General features: G+C 39.8%; 1 protein-coding gene across 2 annotated transcripts in view; it reads left to right on the top strand.

Moving 5' to 3' along the window:
- ephb1 (EPH receptor B1) overlaps positions 1 to 19,734 on the top strand; it is a 288,997-nt gene that overhangs the window by 63,878 nt on the left and 205,385 nt on the right. For both annotated transcript variants that reach the window (XM_030161328.1, XM_030161327.1), the window contains exon 2: positions 16,346 to 16,410. In XM_030161328.1, the coding sequence (XP_030017188.1) occupies positions 16,346 to 16,410 (65 nt within the window). The remainder of the gene's footprint in view (positions 1 to 16,345; positions 16,411 to 19,734) is intronic.

The following is a 19,734-nucleotide window of genomic DNA, read 5'->3' as shown; positions in this document are numbered from 1 at the left end:
CCAACATGGCTGTTGAGTATTCATTTGTTCAACATCCTTGATTATTAATACCTTCAGTGTAGTTTTTATATTTCACAAATTCATCCTAGGGGCCAGATTGGACCCTTTGATGGGCCGGTTTTGGCCCGCAGGCCGCATGTTTGACTCCTGTGTTATAGATTAACATCCCCAGCTTGTGAGAACTGCCTGTATTTATTTTGTCACAACTACTATTGTCTAAACATTTAAGCACACAGTCGTACATTGGGTTCCACCCTGGCCTTTGAAGCAGCTTAAAAAAATGTTAAGTGCACTCTCTCCTACACACACAACACACCCAAAGGTACACTTATTTCCACCACCACAAACACTGCTGCCATTTCATCTAAAATACAGTAGGTCCTGGAGGGGTGCTGTTATCTTCAAACACCTGCAAACCACTTGTGTCTTCCATCTGAGCTATTTACACTTTCAGCAGATCCCGACACCCACACCGGACTGACACCTGCATCTATTCTAACCCAGTGACATACAACTGTAGCAATAATTTAACAGCTTGGAGCAGCTTTTACAGCTGTGTAAGCTGCTTGTGTTTCCTGTATTTACATGTGCATTCGTGGATACGTGAATGTGTGTATCTGGGAGAGTGCAAAGTGAGGAATGAGCAAGCGTTCGCCGCCGCTGCTCTTTACGTGTGAAGTAAAGGAACAGCTTGAAGTGGGTCGGTGGCACTACATATTTAACGAGGCGTCTCGGCTCTTTAGCTGTGCTGTTGTAGCGCAGCAAGCCGAGTGTCACACTTTGACTCCTGGAGCACAGCTCACATCACACCAGCAAACAGCCTCATCTGGCGGGGCTGCTGAGGAAGCTCTCTGCTTTTCTCTGGCAGGCAGATCTTTACCTGAGAGGCTAACCACAGGCTGTCTCGCTGCATCCAACAGCTCACCCTCTTATCCATCTGTGTTTTTGACGTTACATTAGCAATCAACAAAAGGCCTGGAAGATCCAAAATGGCAGGGTGGGGAAAAAAAAAAAAAGAAAAACGTTAGGGATGCTGGTGATTGTTGTGTAAAAGCAGACAGCTAGTTCTGGCTTAGTTACTGATGACAGTGCCGAGGGCGCCAAAGGGATGGCTCATGTTTGTGCTCCCACTAGTGTCACTGGACAGCTGTGACATTTGGGGCTGCGCTGTGGGCCAAAGCTCAAGCACCAGGGCATCATGGGTGCCAAATCAGATGAGGTCAGATACAGTGTGAATGTATTTGTGTGTGTTTCTGTGGCATAAGCTCAACATTACCCACACAGTCCCTGTGGCAAAATGCAATGAATGTAATGGGTGTGAAATGACATTTGCTCTCCCAGTAGAGCTCACTGTTTTACTGAGCTGTGGAGCTGCATTCATAACGGCTCGGAGACAGAGGAGGATGAGAGATATATAGAGAAGGAATAAACAACTGATTAACAAAGACTACAAAACACCAGTATAGGCAGGTTCAGGGGGAAAATAAAAATGCCTGCATCAAATGGAGGAACCTCAAACATAACGTCCTCCGGGGAACTGAATGATGCGGCCTTTTTCTTTTCAACATCTCCATTCCCTAAGTCAAAGAAAGTACTGAAAAGTATGAAGAGGGCGTAGTTTTCCACTGCAAGATGTGAGACCTCCAGACAAATATACTCAAGAAAGGTCTGTCTCACTCTTACTCCCAAGAGATAAAAATTATCTCTCTTCCTCCCTCTTTCTCCCTCTCTCTTGCTATAGATTCTCATTGGAGAATCTCACCCACTGTAAGGTCAAGATACACTCCTGAAAGTTTTTTATCCTGTAGCCTCAGGACTATTTTCTATCTCTTATTCCCTCATTGCTGCATGGCTCCAGCTCAGCCCTGGAGTAAAAACAAAGCCCATCTCCAAAAATATATAAGCTTCCCCAGGCATGTGAGCATATGCTGCAAGAAGGTGAATTTAGTGTTTGCTTTTAATGGAAAGCAGGGTGTTTGCTTGGAGGCATTGGAAAGGCCACTGGCATTTTTATGGAGATAGATAGCACAAGACAGTCAGGGAAAAACAGAGGTGATCTCAACCTGAGAATGTCTGCAGTCACAATCGCCAAAGGTTTAGCCAATACCCTTGGGATATAATCTCTGCTTATATAAGTGTGTTTTGTGCACGCTGAGTATTGTTGGCAAAGGTTTGTGTGCATGTATGTGTGTGGTAGAGCTGCACTAACGAGATCCCTGAAGAACAACTCACTGGCGGTTAAGGGAGTGAGATCACACCGCGCATTTCCTCTCATTCACAGCGGCTAAGCCAGCACTGTCCCTGTGGTAGAGAGCACACAGCTGGGGAATACCAAACTGAGGCATCAATTACCTGGATCTCACTACATCAGTCAAGGGAGAACACGGCTAAATTGAATAACACTTTCTCAGTAGCTTGTTTGCATTATGTGCTTTCACAGATGTGCAAGAGCTGGGGTATGGGAAGCACACACACACACACACACACACACACACACACACACACACACACACACATTCACACGCACACATACATACACATTCACACACAAACACCTACAGTTTCACACCCATGGAAAAGAATCAGCGATCCATCCCAGTGGCATCTTCTCCCGACAGGGTACAGTAACCGCTTCTCGCTGCTGAGTATACCTGTCAGTGAGAAAGAGAAGTGTGTCGTATGATTGACTCACTCACACCTCCATATGACTGTTTAATCGTCTTATATGCACAGTCAATTCAGGCTTAGTGCTTTTCTCAAGCCCCATGGGTGCTGGTGATAATTTGACTTTTATTGAAATTCAGCTCCAGTGGGTTCAAGGTGGTTGAAGGTCGTTCTTTTACTGCCACATGTGAGAAGGAGGGAGAGCACAGCATCAAACCCTCAAGGCTCTCTCTCTCTCTCTCTCTCTCTCTCTCTCTGACTCTCTTGTCTGTTTCCCTCCCCTGCCGGTAGGGGAATCATTCAGGAGGCACAAGTCAATTTTGTGGTGCATCCAAACACGGTTAACAACAGCATTTAATAAGATTGGATAAAACTAGCTGTTGTTTGCCCCTTGAGCACAGCACACTCTTCTTTATTGCTTTTGAGTGGTGCATTTCACGTGTACTTTTTCTTTGAAAGAACCTCGCAGTAATGGAAGTGAATAAATATTAAGTTATTCTTGTAAGGATTAGACGGCACACTGCATTGATTGTCTTTAGTCAAATTTGCTTTTTGAGGCCGGTTTGCTGCTTTGCTTTTGGAAGTGCATGCCGTCCAAAGTTTTGAGTCAGACTCTGACTGACATGGAAGATGCACCTGGGCTTTGCTCTGTCTATTGGTTGTAGTGAACTCGCATATGAAGTACTGTTATATATGCATGTGTGAATGTGTGCATCAAGTTTTCTTTCTTCCTTTTATGTGTTTTCTTTACCCTCATTCTTCCATTCAGGTGATAATCCTATCCATGTCAACCCATAAAGACCCAGTGCTACTTTTGTGGCAGTTCCAAAATGTTTTTTTTCTCTGTATTTTTTAGAGGCTGATTTCAATATTCAATATAGAAATGTTTTTTGAAAGCTGATATTTGATCAGTAGTAAAAATGTTATAAGATAATTGATCAGGCACCTGTGTGGGCAGCACTTGAAGTTCAATAAATGTTAAAAGAGCACTATGTATATGTGCATAAATAATTTCATTTATATTGCTGCATAAAAATCTTAATTATCTGAGTGTTTCAATTGTATTTTACGGTCAATATGCTTTGGAAAAAAAAAAAAAAAAAAAATCTGCCTTAAATATCAGCCTTAAAAATCTGCTGTAGATATCAGCCTTAGAAAAGCCCATATCAGTCGACCTTTAGTATTTTTAACCTTTCTTAAAGGTAGGGTAGAAGATCCTGGAAAAAACAGTTTGCGCAAGCTACATTTTGAAAATACACAATTCAAAAGTCCAAACCCCTTTCTTCAGACTGCCCCTCCGAAGCCACTCCTCCAGAGTACCTGATTGTCTGCGCAGAGAGGGGAGGGGTAAATGGCAGTTGAGTTTGATAGACATATCACCATTCAGTCATTTTGATGGGCAGGTTAAAATGATTGGATGGTGTTTTTTCAGTCCTGTCTGTTCCACTTGTGACTAAAAGTTTGTATTTTTGTGTTAAAGCATTTAATTAATTGGTTGCAATCGGGGTGTGAAGGGGATTTTAAGCAATTTAATAAAAAAAATGTTCCAGGAAAACATCTCCTACTCTACCTTTAAGTGATTTATTACCAGTTACTCTAATATTTACCTCCGCCAAGGAGGTTATGTTTTTGCCAGGGTTTGTTTGTCTGTCTGTTTGTCTGTCCGTTAGTGTGCAACATAACTCAAAAAGTTATGGACAGATTTTGATGAAATTTTCAGGGTTTGTTGGAAATGGGATTAGGAAGAAATGATTAAATTTTGGTGGTGATCGGGGGTGGGGGGGCCCACGGGAGGGGGCACTGATCAGCCTTGGCGGAGGTCTGCGCTTACCGAGTGCTTCTAGTATGCTCTGTGTTTTGCATTTTTGAGTGCAACATCAGGTATTTTCTGATATTTAATTTACTGATCATGTAGATGTTCATTAAAGTTTAGAGTAAATCCAAAGGTTATTACATCAAAATAGGGAAAACTGAAGAAAAATTATATTATTCTTTAAAATTTATCATTAATTGAATATAAAATAAGTGTCTCCATCCACTGTCATTGATCACACTCTATGGGTTTTACTGGTGAATCAATATTGTTGAAGATGATGGAGCCTCTGAACGTCCAAATGGGTCGTATCTGATGACCGTGAACAGACGACAAACTGCATTTTACACCAATTATTTACATGTGTTGATAGGATTAGTGGATCAACAGTTATTAACATTTTATACCAGTAAATAATTTTGGTCGCCAGTGGATGTTTATGGGTTAACTTGAAACAGTTTATTCTATGTAAATATGTAGAAAGCACACGATATGTCTTTGTACATTAAGGCGGCAGGAAAAAAAAATGAGGTCAGGTCATCTCTAAGAAATGATATGACCACAGTATTAAGCTAGGGTTAGATCCATTTTTGGATAACACAGGGCGCTGTCACATGATGCCCCATCCGTTGCAGTGTCTCTGTGATTACTCCTTCCATATCTGATTCAATATCTCTCTTCATATGAACGACACCCTACTAACTCTCTCCCACTATCTCCGTCCAGTCGGTGCCTCTTTTTTTCCTCTTTTTGTTTATCTTTATCTCTTTCCGCTTCTTCCTGCCCTCAATACTAGTTCCACATATTACAGGATGGTTATCTCAGTTCAAATGTGTGACAGAAAAGGACAGCCAGTTCTATCTATTTCTTTGCCCTCCTAACCCCCAGTTGCTATAAAATGCAACCATGCAGTTCACACTAAGATGCCATCAGAGATGCTCGGGCGCTGCACACATATCCGACATCGACGTGATTCATTCTTTTAATTCGCTCAACATTTTCCCTTGTTTTTGTATTTCTCCCATAGTACATCCTCACACACACACAGCACCGCGCTAATAGCAATCCTTACTGTCTTAATTAGAGTGAGGGACTGCAGTGGGAAGTAATTGAGTGACAGTATTTTGTTCACTCAGCACAATTTCCTGGTCTACTTGAAAAACAAAGATGCTCTAAACCACCCTGGATAGCCCATTAGCTATAGCTTACTGCTAAATGTCAGACTCCCACAATCCCTGTGTGACCTGAACACAGTTCTTCTCCATCAGTTGACTTGTGTCTCTAGCCAGCAGAAGTGATGATAAGGCCAAGTTGAGGCTAACATTCATATGTGGAGTTTAGAAATGTCAAAACTACAGTGGATAGACTTTCACTGGGAAGACATTTCTCCTCATGGGAAAAGGTTAAATTACATTGCCATTTTCTCCAGGCTAGCTATCCAACATAAACAGGCTTTAGTACTCAAGAGCGTCATTTTCCTACTCCTCATTTTGGAAGCAGGACAGTATTTCTTGGCACAGTTGTGTCCTGTAAAGTGATACTCGCAGTCTTTACAGTTCACGTCAGCTTTGTTGTCATTTTAATTTGGGGCATTGATCGAAGAATTAATTTAGTTGTGTCATTAAACTGATCAAATTCCAGCCTTTAATGTATTTTATTGGAAAGAGAGGGCAGTGGGTAGTAACAGGAGTTGCGAAAAGAATAAATGACAGTGGGTGGGTGTGGCTATGTGATTGGGAAGCCAGCCAAAGCCTTGTTCCATAGCCAGCGAACCATTGGGGAATAGCCTCCCTCTCTCTAAATGCTGTTTTGTGAGGTGAGGAGCCTGATAAGAGTTGTAATTACCTCATTTTACTGCAGCAAATTGCCAGGTTTCTTAAAAGCAGACAGGCTGGCTGAGGTAATATCAGCAGTAATGAGTATTGTGATGGTTGTGGGAGGCTAGCGCTGCTTCCATCTGGATTATTGCTTGGTCACTGCTGCTGGTTTGCTGTTACAGCAAACCTTAGCAGTTTCTGGGCTCATTACTGGAGTATGAAATGGTTTAATATTGAGTTTCTTTGCCCTGTGTGTTTGGCAGGCTGATAAGTATTTATGTAAACATTACCACTGCATTATAATGTAATCATATGTAAAATACACATTTGATGTATAATGTCGGTATGTTTTGACAGAAACAAATTACAAACACAAAGTAGAACACAATCTTTTCTTAAGCTCCGTGTAAGTGTTTAATGAATTCATATGCATATCTCGGTGTATGATCACGTACATGTCATGTTGTGTACTTTACCATGTGTAGAATGGTAATACGCATCTTCTTCACTGTGGAGAATAAATGCTGGCATTTGATTGGTCCCTGTGAGAATCCATTAAATCCTGGTCTTATACAGTCACTGCAGAATTCCCAAAGTGGCATCATCATGGCCAGACTCGCTCCAAAAGTCCACATTGAGGGAGATCACGTTTCAGCTTTGTGCGTCAGGAGCAGAGAGAGAGAAAGGCGATAGTAGAATAGCATATCTCCTGTCAGAATGCTGAAGGCTGTGTTTCGTCACATTGCGTTGGAATTTTTTTTTTTTTTTTTTTTAGCTGAGCTGCTTGGGCTTAAATTTATACTTAGAAATATTGAATTAATTAAGTTGTTTCTGTTAACCGGCCCAGACAAATTGTGGGTTAGATTTTTGTTGCTGATGTGAACGTTGAAGAGCTTTTGGCACAATTTTTACTCAGTATTTGCCTTATCTTGCAGTTTAATGTGGATAAATATAGCTCCAGAGTGGATTTCAAAGCATTACTGTAACTTATAAAATAGGGATGTGCAATATATCAAATTAATTTGATCAGTTGAGTTTGAGATCCCTTTTTAATTAATGTGAAAAATGTAAATGGGGATCTGTGCTTGCTCTAGAGACTTTTCTTCCTTAACAAAAATTCCAAATGCAGCCTTTTTATTGGTCGTAATAATTTGGAGTTTTTGATAAATAATGCTTTGTAAGTGCAGCTTCTTCTTGTCGGTTGTTTTTACACATATACAGCGTATAGATTTACTTAAAAAAAATAATTTTAAGGGATGTTGGCGGTCCTGTAGAAATATGTTGGGAAACCACTTCCCTAACTTCTGGGATTGTCCCTTGGTGACTCCATTTTGGAGAGGTGTCCATGGCCTCTTGGAGGCAGTTCTTAAGTTTAAAATTTGTATTGACTTTAAAACCATGTATCTCAATGATTTAGAGCAGGGGTGTCAAACTCATTTTCGTTCAGGGGCCACATTGAGCCAAATTTGATCTGAAGTGGGCCGGACCAGAGAAATAATAACATAATAATATATAAATAATGTCAACTCCAAACTTTCTTTTATCTTTTAGAGCAAAAAAAGTAAAATTCTGTGATGAAAATGTTTACATCTACCAACCATCCTTTAAAATGATGTGAATAACACGAACAAACTGAAATTTCTTTAGAAAACTAAGTGCAATTTTAACAATATTATGTCTCAGTTTATCATTTACACATGTAAATTACAATTTACAGATCACAATGGATTAACAAATACACAAAATATTTAATAACAGCCAGAATATTGTTAAAATTACACTGAAGACATTTCAAAATGTTTATATTTGTTGAGGTTATTCGTGTTTTTCTGAAATGATAGTTTGGTTTAGTGTAAATACAGTAAAATGACATGAACATTTTTACATTTACAAAGAGAAAAATTTGGAGTTGTGAGTATTTATTGGTTATTATGATAGGATTTTACTGATCTGACCCATTTGAGATCAAATTGATCTGTATGTGGAACCTGAACTAAAATGATTAATATCTTAGTGTAATTTTTGCATTTCACAAATTCATCCCAGGGGCCAGACTGGACCCTTTGGCGGGCCGGATTTGGCCCCCGGGCCGCATGTTTGACACCTGTGATTTAGAGGAACTCAAGTGTACTAGGAGTGATAAATGTTTATTAAGATTACTCTTAGTGGCAAGTAAGAAGACCCTGACCAGAAAATGACTGAAAAGAGACACCTACTATGAACGACTGGATTGATGTAGTGTACAAAATATATGTTATGGAGAGAATAACATCTAATTTAAGATGTAAAACTGATATTTTTACTGAAAACTGGTCAAAGTGGCTCACTTATGTTGTAACTGTGAGACTGGACTTTGTATAATTTCAATGGACCCTCAAACTTTACTGTAAAGGAAAAAATTAATATGGGTATATGTGTATATTGATGCATGAGTGTGATGTATGTATGTATGTGTAGGCTAGATCCTGCTCTAATGTTGGACTCCCCCCCCGTTGTATGTTTTGTATTATTTTGTTAGTGTCAGTATTTGTGTTATGGCTTTCTCAAAAACAAAATAAAAAGTAAATTAAAAAAATAATAATAATAATTTTGACAGTTAACTTTTGTCTTCAGTTCATTTGGACAAAAAAAAAAAAAAAAAAAAGATTAATGTTGCAAATCATCCACAGCACTAAAAAAGAAAAGCACCATGTTGTAGGAAGAGGAAATTTGTCTACTTTTGGCAGAACAATTTCTTCTTTGACAAGTGCACATGTAACATATCTCATCACAGACCCTGTAATAAAACTAAATCTCAGTATTGCCTCGCAGGCACATGCTCATAAGATGGCTGATACACCCAAAAGACAAGAGCATGTGTGTATTTTGGGTGTGTCCCTCCCTCATCTCCACTCAGATTTGCAAGAAACAAAATTTGCCAGTTGTCATTAATAGAAAAATGAGCAATGGAAACGAGAAGGCTAAAATAAGATGAGGATGAAAGCCAGGGGTAAATGAAAAGAGAAACACAGAGGGGAGAACGGGAAAACGATGCAATGGGATTAAGGGAAGAGGGGTTAGAAAAGGGATGGATGAGTGGGGAGAGGAAAGGAGGAGAAGAAGATGGAGGTATAGGGAAAGCTGGGTGGGGGTTATGATGAATTAAAGATGACACTCTCCAGCAGCCTGGTTTCTAAAGATCACTCTGTCTGCTAATGTAATGTTAATGAATGCAAATGGTGTGCCTAACCTCTCTACCCTGACCAGGAGAGAGAGAGAGACAGAGAGCAAAAGAAAACATGGGAGAAGGAGAGAAAGGTGTAAGTGGGTGGGGTGGGAGGGTGCATGTAAATGTACTGTTTGTGTGTTATGCCCATAGCTGAATGAGTGACTGACCACTAAAGTCTGATTAGATGCACGGGCTGTTGTTAGCAGCCTGTAGCTGCATATGCATTGACTGTGTACCTGTCTGTGTTTGCCAGTCCTGCCTGGGGGTGTGCTGTTGTGTTTTCCTGCAACCCCTCAACAACAACTCTATTACAAACCGGTAATAGTGGGTAAAGAGAGTGTAGCTGCTCAAGGTTGAATCTTAAGTTTTATGCAATGTGGCAGCCCAGATGTGTGAGGCCAGGAGAATGTCACCTTGCTGGTTTGATAGGATAATTTCATCAGTTTTCTGCAGATACCGCATGTATTAATTTCCTTATCTTGTTGAGGCATTCTTCTTAACATCTGCCACTGATTTCACTTTGGCTCTTGTAGTTCCCTTCCTTGGTGCGTCCTCTCATCTCTCTTGGCTTTTTCTTTTTGTCTCTGTTACTGGCTGGACATGCTGATTTTTGTTATTGTCATTCCGGTAGTGTGACTGACCGCTAGCTCAGGCTGTTTTAAATGCATTTGTGTGTCCTTGCCTGTGATTGTATGTGCAGTCTGTGTATTGCGAGCATGTTCATTTAATTCTGTCTGAGGCTCACTGATGTGGGACTCATGTATCCCATCAGTAATGTCTCAAAGGATGGCAGATTATTTTCTGTTCAATTTTCAAATCTGCCACATTGTCATCTCTGCCTTCGGGGACACATAACAGTAACGCATTTCTTTTGAGGTATTCCTGTTGGCTGTTTTGTCTCTATTTAAAGTGAAAACCTTTCAGTATGAGTGACGCAGCTTTAGTGTTGTGCAGATTAGAAGCCTCACATCTATGTTCACAAGTATTGTCATCTCTGTTGAACACGGGTATTCAATTCTAGCTCTATGCTTTCAACCACGCCGGACTTGAGATGGTTCGCTACTATTTGATCCAATAAATAATTTCTTTGTAATTTCTCACGGTGCACTGGATGACTAGTGTCTGCATGATTAACTTCCACTTCATTTGTTCAGAAAATACTTCACTCTGTCACCAGTGTTTCTTTTTAATTCATAAATCCCCTGAGTGGATGGCTGATTAGTTTGGGAGAAGCAGCAACGTTCACTCTTGTTTGTTTGTCACTTTGTTTTCAGCTCTGTATTAAGATGCCAGACTCAGCAGGCTACCACGGGGCTTCATCACTGTTAAGTGCTCATTTCAATCCTGCTGATTTCTAGTCTTGGTTTTTTTTTTTCTTTTTTTTTTTTTTCATCGCTCTCTCTCTCTCTCTCTCTCTCTTCCCCTCGGTCTGCCTCTCCTCTTCGATCTCTTTCTCTTTGTCCTCCCATCTTGATTCCATTTCTGACAAAAGATAAACCCCACTTAAATAATGTCATTCAAGGCCCTCCAATTGCTTGTCAGTTTTCTGCTACAATCACAAAGAGAAGGTCCTCTCAGCTGAACATTCAGCATCTGGACATGATTGTCTCATTGAATTACAAAGTGTACCAGCATCCTTGAACAGGACGACAAAGTGGAAGGAGGAGGGTAGAGAATAGATGAATGGAAAAGATGTGTTATGGGATGGAAAAGGAAATCCGCTGAGAATTGTCTGTTGTATTGACTAAGGAACCAAGCAGCTTCAGAGCAGCACATGTTTTATCGACCAGCAGCCGCACAATCATACAAACGTGGCCACAAAAGGGGTGGGAGTGGGAATGGGGTGTGGTAGTGGTGGTGGGGGGAAGCATGTTGCCATTTTGACTTGCAAACTGTAGAATTAGAGTCGTACATAAAGACTCAAAGAGATTGGGTGATCCATTTGTGCCTTTCTTTCATCTCCAACTCCCACTCTATGATGTTTTTTGGTCCAAGTGCTTGCGATATGTAATTATGCATGTCTATGTGATGTATCATGCGACTGCTTGCTGACGTGTAATTGTGTGAAGAGGGCTGCCTTATCGATCTGGAACGCGGGGCCCCATCAATGTTTAATGCAGTCTCTCTCGCTCTTTCATTTCTCTGTCCCGCTCTCTCCCTCTTTTTCTATCTGTGGAAGCAGCCTACCATTTGGTATTGATCTATCGCTTTCTGCTAATGAGAAGGAGCTGTGCTTTCTGGGATTGGAAGCTGTAGGACCTATGTTGAGCCTCAGTTTTGGCTCAGTATGTGACTTCTGGGTTTTGACTAGTAAACTGGCAGCGTATCAGCTTGACAGAGCCTTACACAATGAGCAAACCCACATTCTTTGTATGATTTGGAGTAAATAATATTTTGTGATGTAGCAACAATACATCCTCTTGCCTTCCGGCTCTTTGAATCCATTTAAAGTCGACTACCCTGACACCTACAAGCTATTGTTTTCCAATAGATTTATGAGTCCACGTTACATAGTCAACATTAAGCTCTCTATGTTAATAATTTTCCCACAGACTGAACCGCTACTGAACCTGGCTGTGTTTAATTTATTGGGGCCCGCAGGTGAAGCTGACAATGCAGAATATGAATGCAGAAGAAAACACTCTGGGCTGTCCTCCAAACATGAGGGAACTACAGCTTGCGAGTATCTTTTTTTTCTTTTTTCTTCCAAATGGCTTGACAAAAAGTGAAATGAGAGTAATGGGAGTGGTGGTCGGACTTCACTGTGATCAAAACCAGGGAGGCGGAAAAGAGGAAGACTAATTTGTTTTACGAGAGTTTTATTGTCTGTGCTGAGGAGTCCAGCGTTAAACTACTGGAGCCTGCAGACAACAAGATGAGATGAATCAGAGAAAAATAAGTGTCCCGTGTTAATGCTTAAAATGCAAATTTGAAACTTTACAGCACTGTTTCTGTCCTAGTAAATTATTGTAGGCACGGGTCTCAAGAAAAATTCATTATACAGAGGAATTTTTGATCCTAATAGGCATATTAATTTGTACCTGTATCAGGGAAAACTTATTATATAAAAAGGGTCAGCATCCACATGTGCTTTTTTTTTTTAATTATTATTAATACAGATGGTAATGAAACCTAATTATTTTGTCAGCTTAGAAAAGGAAAAGCCTTATAGTTTCAGTAATAACCCAGTCAGCTTTTTTAATTAATGCGGATTGCCCGTTTTAAAATGAAACTCTTTAAATCCACTTAAGATTAAATGGATCACTAGTCCACATAACAGCTCATTTACAACTCACACACACACTTCCACACACATACACACACACACTTAGACAGGGGACATTTTCCAAATCCCTAGTGCCAGTGGACAGGTGTGGAAGCACGGCGTGACGGCTGTGCAAGCCCCGCCCCATTGCTAATAACCACTTAGCATACTTCAATAACTACTCTCATATTCCGCTAATGGCAGACACTAGGTCCCATGACACAGCACAGACACCCCTCCCATGGGCCTTTGACCTTATTCGTCTCCTACTTAAACCATCTTGTGCCGTCCCCCCCCCATCTTTTCTCTTTAAAAGGAAATAGAAAATGGCCTACCAAGCGCCTGTGTGATTTGACTAAAGCTCCTGTGATTTCCCCAGAGAAAGGGTTGGCAGTCCCCATAACGCTGGCTGGTGCTAAGGGCTGTTTCATGCTCCTATCTCCCCAGCTGACAGTGAGTCGTGCAGGCAGGCTGTAGCTGGCTGGCTGGCTGGCTGGCTGTGGAAACTAGACAAGGAAAGGGAAATTGAAATACTCTGATGGAAGCCGGGTGTGAACAAGGCTGTCACTGTAGGTGTACACAGAAAATTGCTCTCTGAGCTGGCTGAATGAATGTGTGTGCACGTGTGTGTGTCCTGATGTTTGTATGTGTTAATGTGTGAATACTTGTTCTGAAGCTGAATTACCTAGGCTAATTGGTGTCATGTCTGAGGACAATTTCTCCCAGTAAGTGGAGATGGAGAATAAAAGACTTCTTTCCTTCCTACCGGTGGCTTGTCACTCATCCGCAGTCTGCTTGTTTTTTACCAAGACCACTTGAACTGGAGATGACGGGCCTCTTGTGCTCCATCATTTGGAATGATTTCTAAATCACTGCAAGTTCGGTGAGATTTCAAAGAAGCAACAGCTGCGGGTGTGTTCAGTACGTAAAGGCAGAGTGCTGTAGTCTGGAACCTCCCTTTGAACAAGAGCAGCGTCTGCTGGTAGTGTCTTTGCATTTAATCAGAGTGTGATTTCTTCCCCCTTATCAACAACATGTGTGGGTGTTGCTAGCCAACCGTTTGCTATGATCATGGATGATGTCCAAGCCAAAAGACACAGCAACTGCAGTTCCTCTGAAATTTTCCTCACAGGCTGCTTATCTGCTACTGATCGTCACCCAGACATACCACTCAGTCTTCTGTCTCCGAGTTTTTATCTGTTTGGCCACAACAAACTCGAGTGAGGGCATGTTGTGGAAGAGGACATCAAGAAACGTGAAATATGTTCCACTTCACTCTCAATAAGATAGAGGGTTTAGGATGGAGAATAAACTGTCTGTTAGAGGGGGAATTATGAATCTATCATTGCACTGCTGAGGTCAACATGTCATCTAGTCCATCACTCTGTAAATCTGTGTGTGCGTGTGTGTGTGTGTGTGTGTGTGTGTGTGAAAGACAGACAGACAGACAGACAGACAGACAGATGGAGACAGTGGCAGGAAAGGCCAGTGTTTTGCAGTATCTGCCTCTCTCTGTGTTTTTTTCCTGTAGCTATATCAGGTTTTCAGAATTCAGTGTGCCAACAAGGCAGATATTAATCATAACCGGTCTGACAAAATTCTTGGGTGAACTGCAAGAAGTACTCGTCTATGGTTTGTTACAGAGGATTAGCAAAAAGGAAAGGCGGCAAGAAAGAATGTGTAGCCCTTGTGTTTTTGTGCCTCATAGATACAGGGCCAGATACGACATCTTGTCACATGTGTATCCAGTGTAAAATAGATAAATTTTAATAATCTCTGAATCTTTGTGGCAGATTTTACTTCATAAGTGTTTTCATCCAACTTTTGTAGATCCATCGCTTCATGTAGTTATCTGATGTACATGTTTAGATTTTACAAAGTCGTTTAGATAATAACTGTAGACCAATTTCCCCCTCATATTTTGCAAATTTACAACTTTGGAAACTGATTGGACTGCTGCAACAAAGTAAGTGTATGGTGACTTGAGTTTGTGTGTTCTCTCTGTGCCACACAGGTTTCCACTGGGTCTTCCAGTCTCCACCATTGAAAACAGTTACATATAGATTAATTCTCCTGTTAAGGCCCCTGACCACAGTACTGATGAAAATCAGGACTTGGTTCCTGAGCACCTTCAATGGCAGCTCCTAATGTGCTAATGCTAATGCTAATTCTGATGTGAGGTTCTGTGTTAGGACAGAAAAATACACACACTTGATATCCTCACGAGGATAATCAAATCGGTTAAACAAGTGGTACCAGGCACAACAAACCACGCCCCTTTCACGTATTGTGGCTTATTTTGGCATGGATCCAGCTGATGTCATCACGTCTATACGTGTGCTGATGTCAGCATATCAATTGCGTCTATATATGTGCCAAGTTTGAAGTAAATTGAAACAAAATTAATGTTTCTATAGACATTTGAAATTTGGCCCATTATAAGTAAATGGGAGACTAAAAGGATTTTAAAAATTTTATAAAAAATGATAACTTTGGCTTACTTTTCCCAAAATGCAATTAGATTTATTCTGGATAATTGACAATCTATAAACCCAATTTGGTATGAATTCAACCAATAGTTTTGCTGCTAGAGTGTTAAACAAAGAAACAAACAAACCGGACCAAAAACAATACCCATTGCCCCTCGCCTTTGGGGGCTGGATAATAAGACACAAAAGTAGTGAAAAATCAATATTTGCCATAAATGTCACTTTTAAAGCGACAGTATCATGGTTTTCTTGTATGTGAATGTTAAGCTAGCAAAAAACACATGGAATATTAGCATTTAAAATTCAATTAAGAAACACGCTGTTTTAATTAACGACAACAAAAACTACATACTTTAAAAATAAATAAATAAAAAAATCTTGAAAAATAGAAATAATACAATTCCAGGAACAGAATATCAAGTATTATCAAATATCAAATATTATGTGGTCTAATACTGATTTTCATGGCTGTATGTGTTATATGTGAATACTTTAGAGGCATAATTGAGAAGAACAGGCACAAAAACTGTACTCTGGATCTTTGCCATGCTAGTTTTTATGAAATGTCACCGCTAAGAAGGCCTAACTGGAATAGCCTTTCCATGGAGGGCTCCCCCTGTGTTCCTGCAGTAGCTTTTTTGGGTAAACAATGCTCTCAGCTCTCACACACAGCGACATACAAGAGCATTGACTGTGTTTTCTCACATGTGCTTCCACACAAATGGAAACATTTCCTGTCATTTTTTTTTTCAGTCTGACTGCGTATCGCACAAAAAAAGAACGACAGGATACTGTAGTTCCATGCTCACACTGAGAGAACGCAATACAAAGCACAGTGTTTAGCAGCATGACAGAGGCTCTAAGACATTCCTTCCAGCAAAGTACCAAGCCTTTGTTTCTCCGCCTCATGTCTCCAGAAGTCTAGTGGAGATGGATGTGAGGGATTCATCTTCTTTCCATTCATCCATGATAGCGTCAAGTGATCACTGGTGCTTCGATGCAGTTCAGCTCTGTCGAATGGTTCAGACTAACCACAAGCTTCTTCTGTTTTTTTTTTTTTTTGTTTTGTTTTTGTTTGTTTTGATGCAGAGACTGTGATGGACACTCGGGTGGCCACAGCTGAACTCGGCTGGACAGCGTATCCTAATTCCGGGGTGAGTTGATCATTGCAAACACAGACACATGCAGATTAGCAATCGGTTATTCTTCAAACCTGTTTTGTTAGGAGGAAAAAAAAAGGGTCAGAGTGGAGATAAGTAACGTAAAAGCACAGTTCACATACAGATCCACAGGCAGACAGACAAATAGGCAGGAAGGGAGGAAGGCAGGCAGGATGGGAGTAGACTTAAGTAGTGCCCAATGTAGCTCATATTATGGGTATTATTTTCTCTCTGTCCCAGCTCATAATGACTTAATAACATAATGGGTCCACGTAAGCCCCAGAACACACTACCTAAGTCCCTGTAAATGGAGGCTGGAGGGATACCATAGACATAATGATACTATAATGATACATTTATGCAGGGAAGTGGAGGTATTAGGATGAAACGCAGGAGGAGGAGCTAAAGGGATGGAAACGCTCTGGGCTTTTTCAGATTTTAGGCAAACTATTTTCAACTTTCAGGTAGTTTCATGCAAATTTAAACATCAAAAATGGAAGAAAGTGCCAAGTCATCAGTATGAGAACAGCGTCTTTTCTTTCCTTTTTTTTTTTTCTTTATCTTTTTTGTAAAGAATCACAGTATCAGGAGTATGATTGCTCTATTACACTAATGGACCTTGAGAGAATTTTAGGGCCTTGTTCTCAGTGCTGTAATTCAATAATTCAATGAAAAGCTTCATAGCCCAATCTTGCAAGAGCTATCCAGGACAGACAGTGACTGTTTCCTGAATTTTCTGGGTCTTTGAGTCTTTATGAGCCATTTTACACATGTGTAAAGGGAGCATTTATTGCTTATGAACAGAGCTTCAACTCTGTTTAAACATTAGAGTGTGACACCTTACTCTTTTTGTCTCCCTAAAGGAATCCCAACAAAAACAACTTAAAACATGCTATTACTGATCTTGTGTATTTGCAGTCACCTTTGCAGGATTTACTAGGTTAGATTTTTCATATTTATATTTAACCCTTTATAGGGCACTCATAGAAATACTCTAGGATTTAAAAAAAAAAATCTACCTTAGTGTGTTATTGGAGGACGTAACAAGACTTCAAATTTTTCATTTTTTTTTATTGTCATGTAGGTAATCAAGGTCAATGTAGTTACCATATTTGGTTTCTTACCCGTAAGTGGCAAAAAAAATAAATAAATCAAGAAGAAATACAAGAAAAACACATACAAGGTGAAAGGAATATGTATTTTAGAAGGTTAGGACATCACTTTTAGAGCATTAGACCAACGTAAGTGCTGATCCAGACCCCTGTCCACATCCACATTATCCCTTTGAACACAGGTGTCAAACATGCAGCCCGGGGGCCAAATCCGGTCCACCAAAGGCTCCAGTCCGGCCCTTGGGATGAATTCATGAAATGCAAAAATTATACTGATAATAACAATCCTTTTAGTTCAGATTCCACTTTCAGACCAATCCAATCTCAAGTGGGTCAGATCAGTCAAATGCTATCATAATAACATATAAATAATGACAACTCCAAATGTTTCTCTTTGTAAATGTAAATATTTTCATGTATTTACACTAAAACAAAGTATAATTTTGCAAAAAAAAATGGGAATAACCTGAAATGTCTTACGAGAAGTAAGTGCAACTTTAACAATATTCTGCTTGTTACTCAATGTTTTGTGTGCTTGTAGAGCCACTGTGATTTGTAAGTTATAATGTACATGTACAGGGTGGGGAAGCAAAATTTACAATGAACATTTAGCTGTTTTTTCTCGGCAGGCACTACGTCAATTGTTTTGAAATCAAACATATAATGATGTCATAATCATACCTAACACTATTATCCATACCTTTTCAGAAACTTTTGCCCATATGAGTAATCAGGGAAGCAAACGTCAAAGAGTGTGTGATATACTGAATGCACTCGTCACACCAAAGGAGATTTTGCGATAAATCTGTCATTTCTGCGGTTCAGAACAGCATCGACAGTGAAGATCTTTTCATCTGAAAAGATCATTTCAATGGAGGACTTTTTCTTGAACCATGTAATAATTTTCTTGCACCTTTCCAATCTCTTTTCCTTCATAGCTGTTGTCAACAAGTGTTTTGGTGTTCTTGTGTAAGATTTTAACTTCAAATCAAATTTTACTGCATTTCTAACGGTCTTGTTGTCTACCTCAAGTTCAATTGCCATTTTTCTCATGGATTTGGTTGGATCCTTTAGGATTTTGGATTTGAGAGCTTTAATAAAAGCTTTGGTACGTTTTTTGTTGCTTCCTCCACTTCCAGACTTTCTCGTAATAGTTTTGCTCATAGTCACTCTCTTCTTTACATTATAAACAGTCTTTATGGACACTCCAACTATTTTTGAAATCGCCTTTGGTGTGATGAGTTCATTCAGCAAATCACACACTCTTTGACATTTCCTTTCCTGTTTACTCATATGGGCAAAAGTTTCTGAAAAGGTATGGATAATAGTGTTAGGTATGATTATGACATCAGTATATGTTTGGTTTCAAAACAATTGACGTAGTGCCTGCTGAGAAAAAACAACTAAATGTTCATTGTACATTTTGCTTCCCACCCTGTATAAATAATAAAGTGAGACAGAGTATTGTTAAAATTATAGCTTTTTTTTTCCAGTTTGTTCATGTTATTCGCTTCTTTTGAAAGGATAGTTTATAGATGTAAACCTTTTCATAATGTAAATTAACTTTTTCGCTCTAAAATGTAGAGAAAAGTTTGGACTCGCCATTATTTATATATTATTACGTTTTGTTTTTTTTTTACTGGTTCGACCCACTTCAGATCAAATTTAGCTGAATGTGACCCCTGAACTAAAATGAGTTTGACACCCCTGCCTTTGAACATCATTCTTTACATTAGTACCATTACTTCAGGGTACCTAACAAAGCAGTTACACTCACTGTTCATGCAGAGGTAGACCTTACAGACCCTGTAGACCACATTGGACCTGAGATTGTCGACGCACTGTCCTCACTGTAACTGTTACTGTCACTGTCTTATAATGTGTGCAGAAATAACCAAAAATATTCACTTGCCCGATAAAGGTCAATAATACTGGTATTAGTAACCCTCCACATTAAATCTCACCTTCCTAAATGATTCATCTTAGTGTTACAATCAGAAACAATGTTCTAGAATCACTAGTAATTACATACGTAAGCCTTATCAGGGTTATTTATGTAATTATAAAGTTATTAATGTCAATATATTATGACCACATAAGAGTGGAGCCTCTATTGTATTACTTATACTGTACAGATAATTTAGAATGTAATTGTCTCGCAGTGTTGCAGGTTTTTCTTCCTTTAGTTGTAGAATTACACTATTCC

Source organism: Sphaeramia orbicularis, chromosome 17, assembly GCF_902148855.1.
Source record: "Sphaeramia orbicularis chromosome 17, fSphaOr1.1, whole genome shotgun sequence".
NCBI lineage: Eukaryota > Metazoa > Chordata > Actinopteri > Kurtiformes > Apogonidae > Sphaeramia > Sphaeramia orbicularis.
This window is presented reverse-complemented; position numbering and strand designations above follow the sequence as displayed.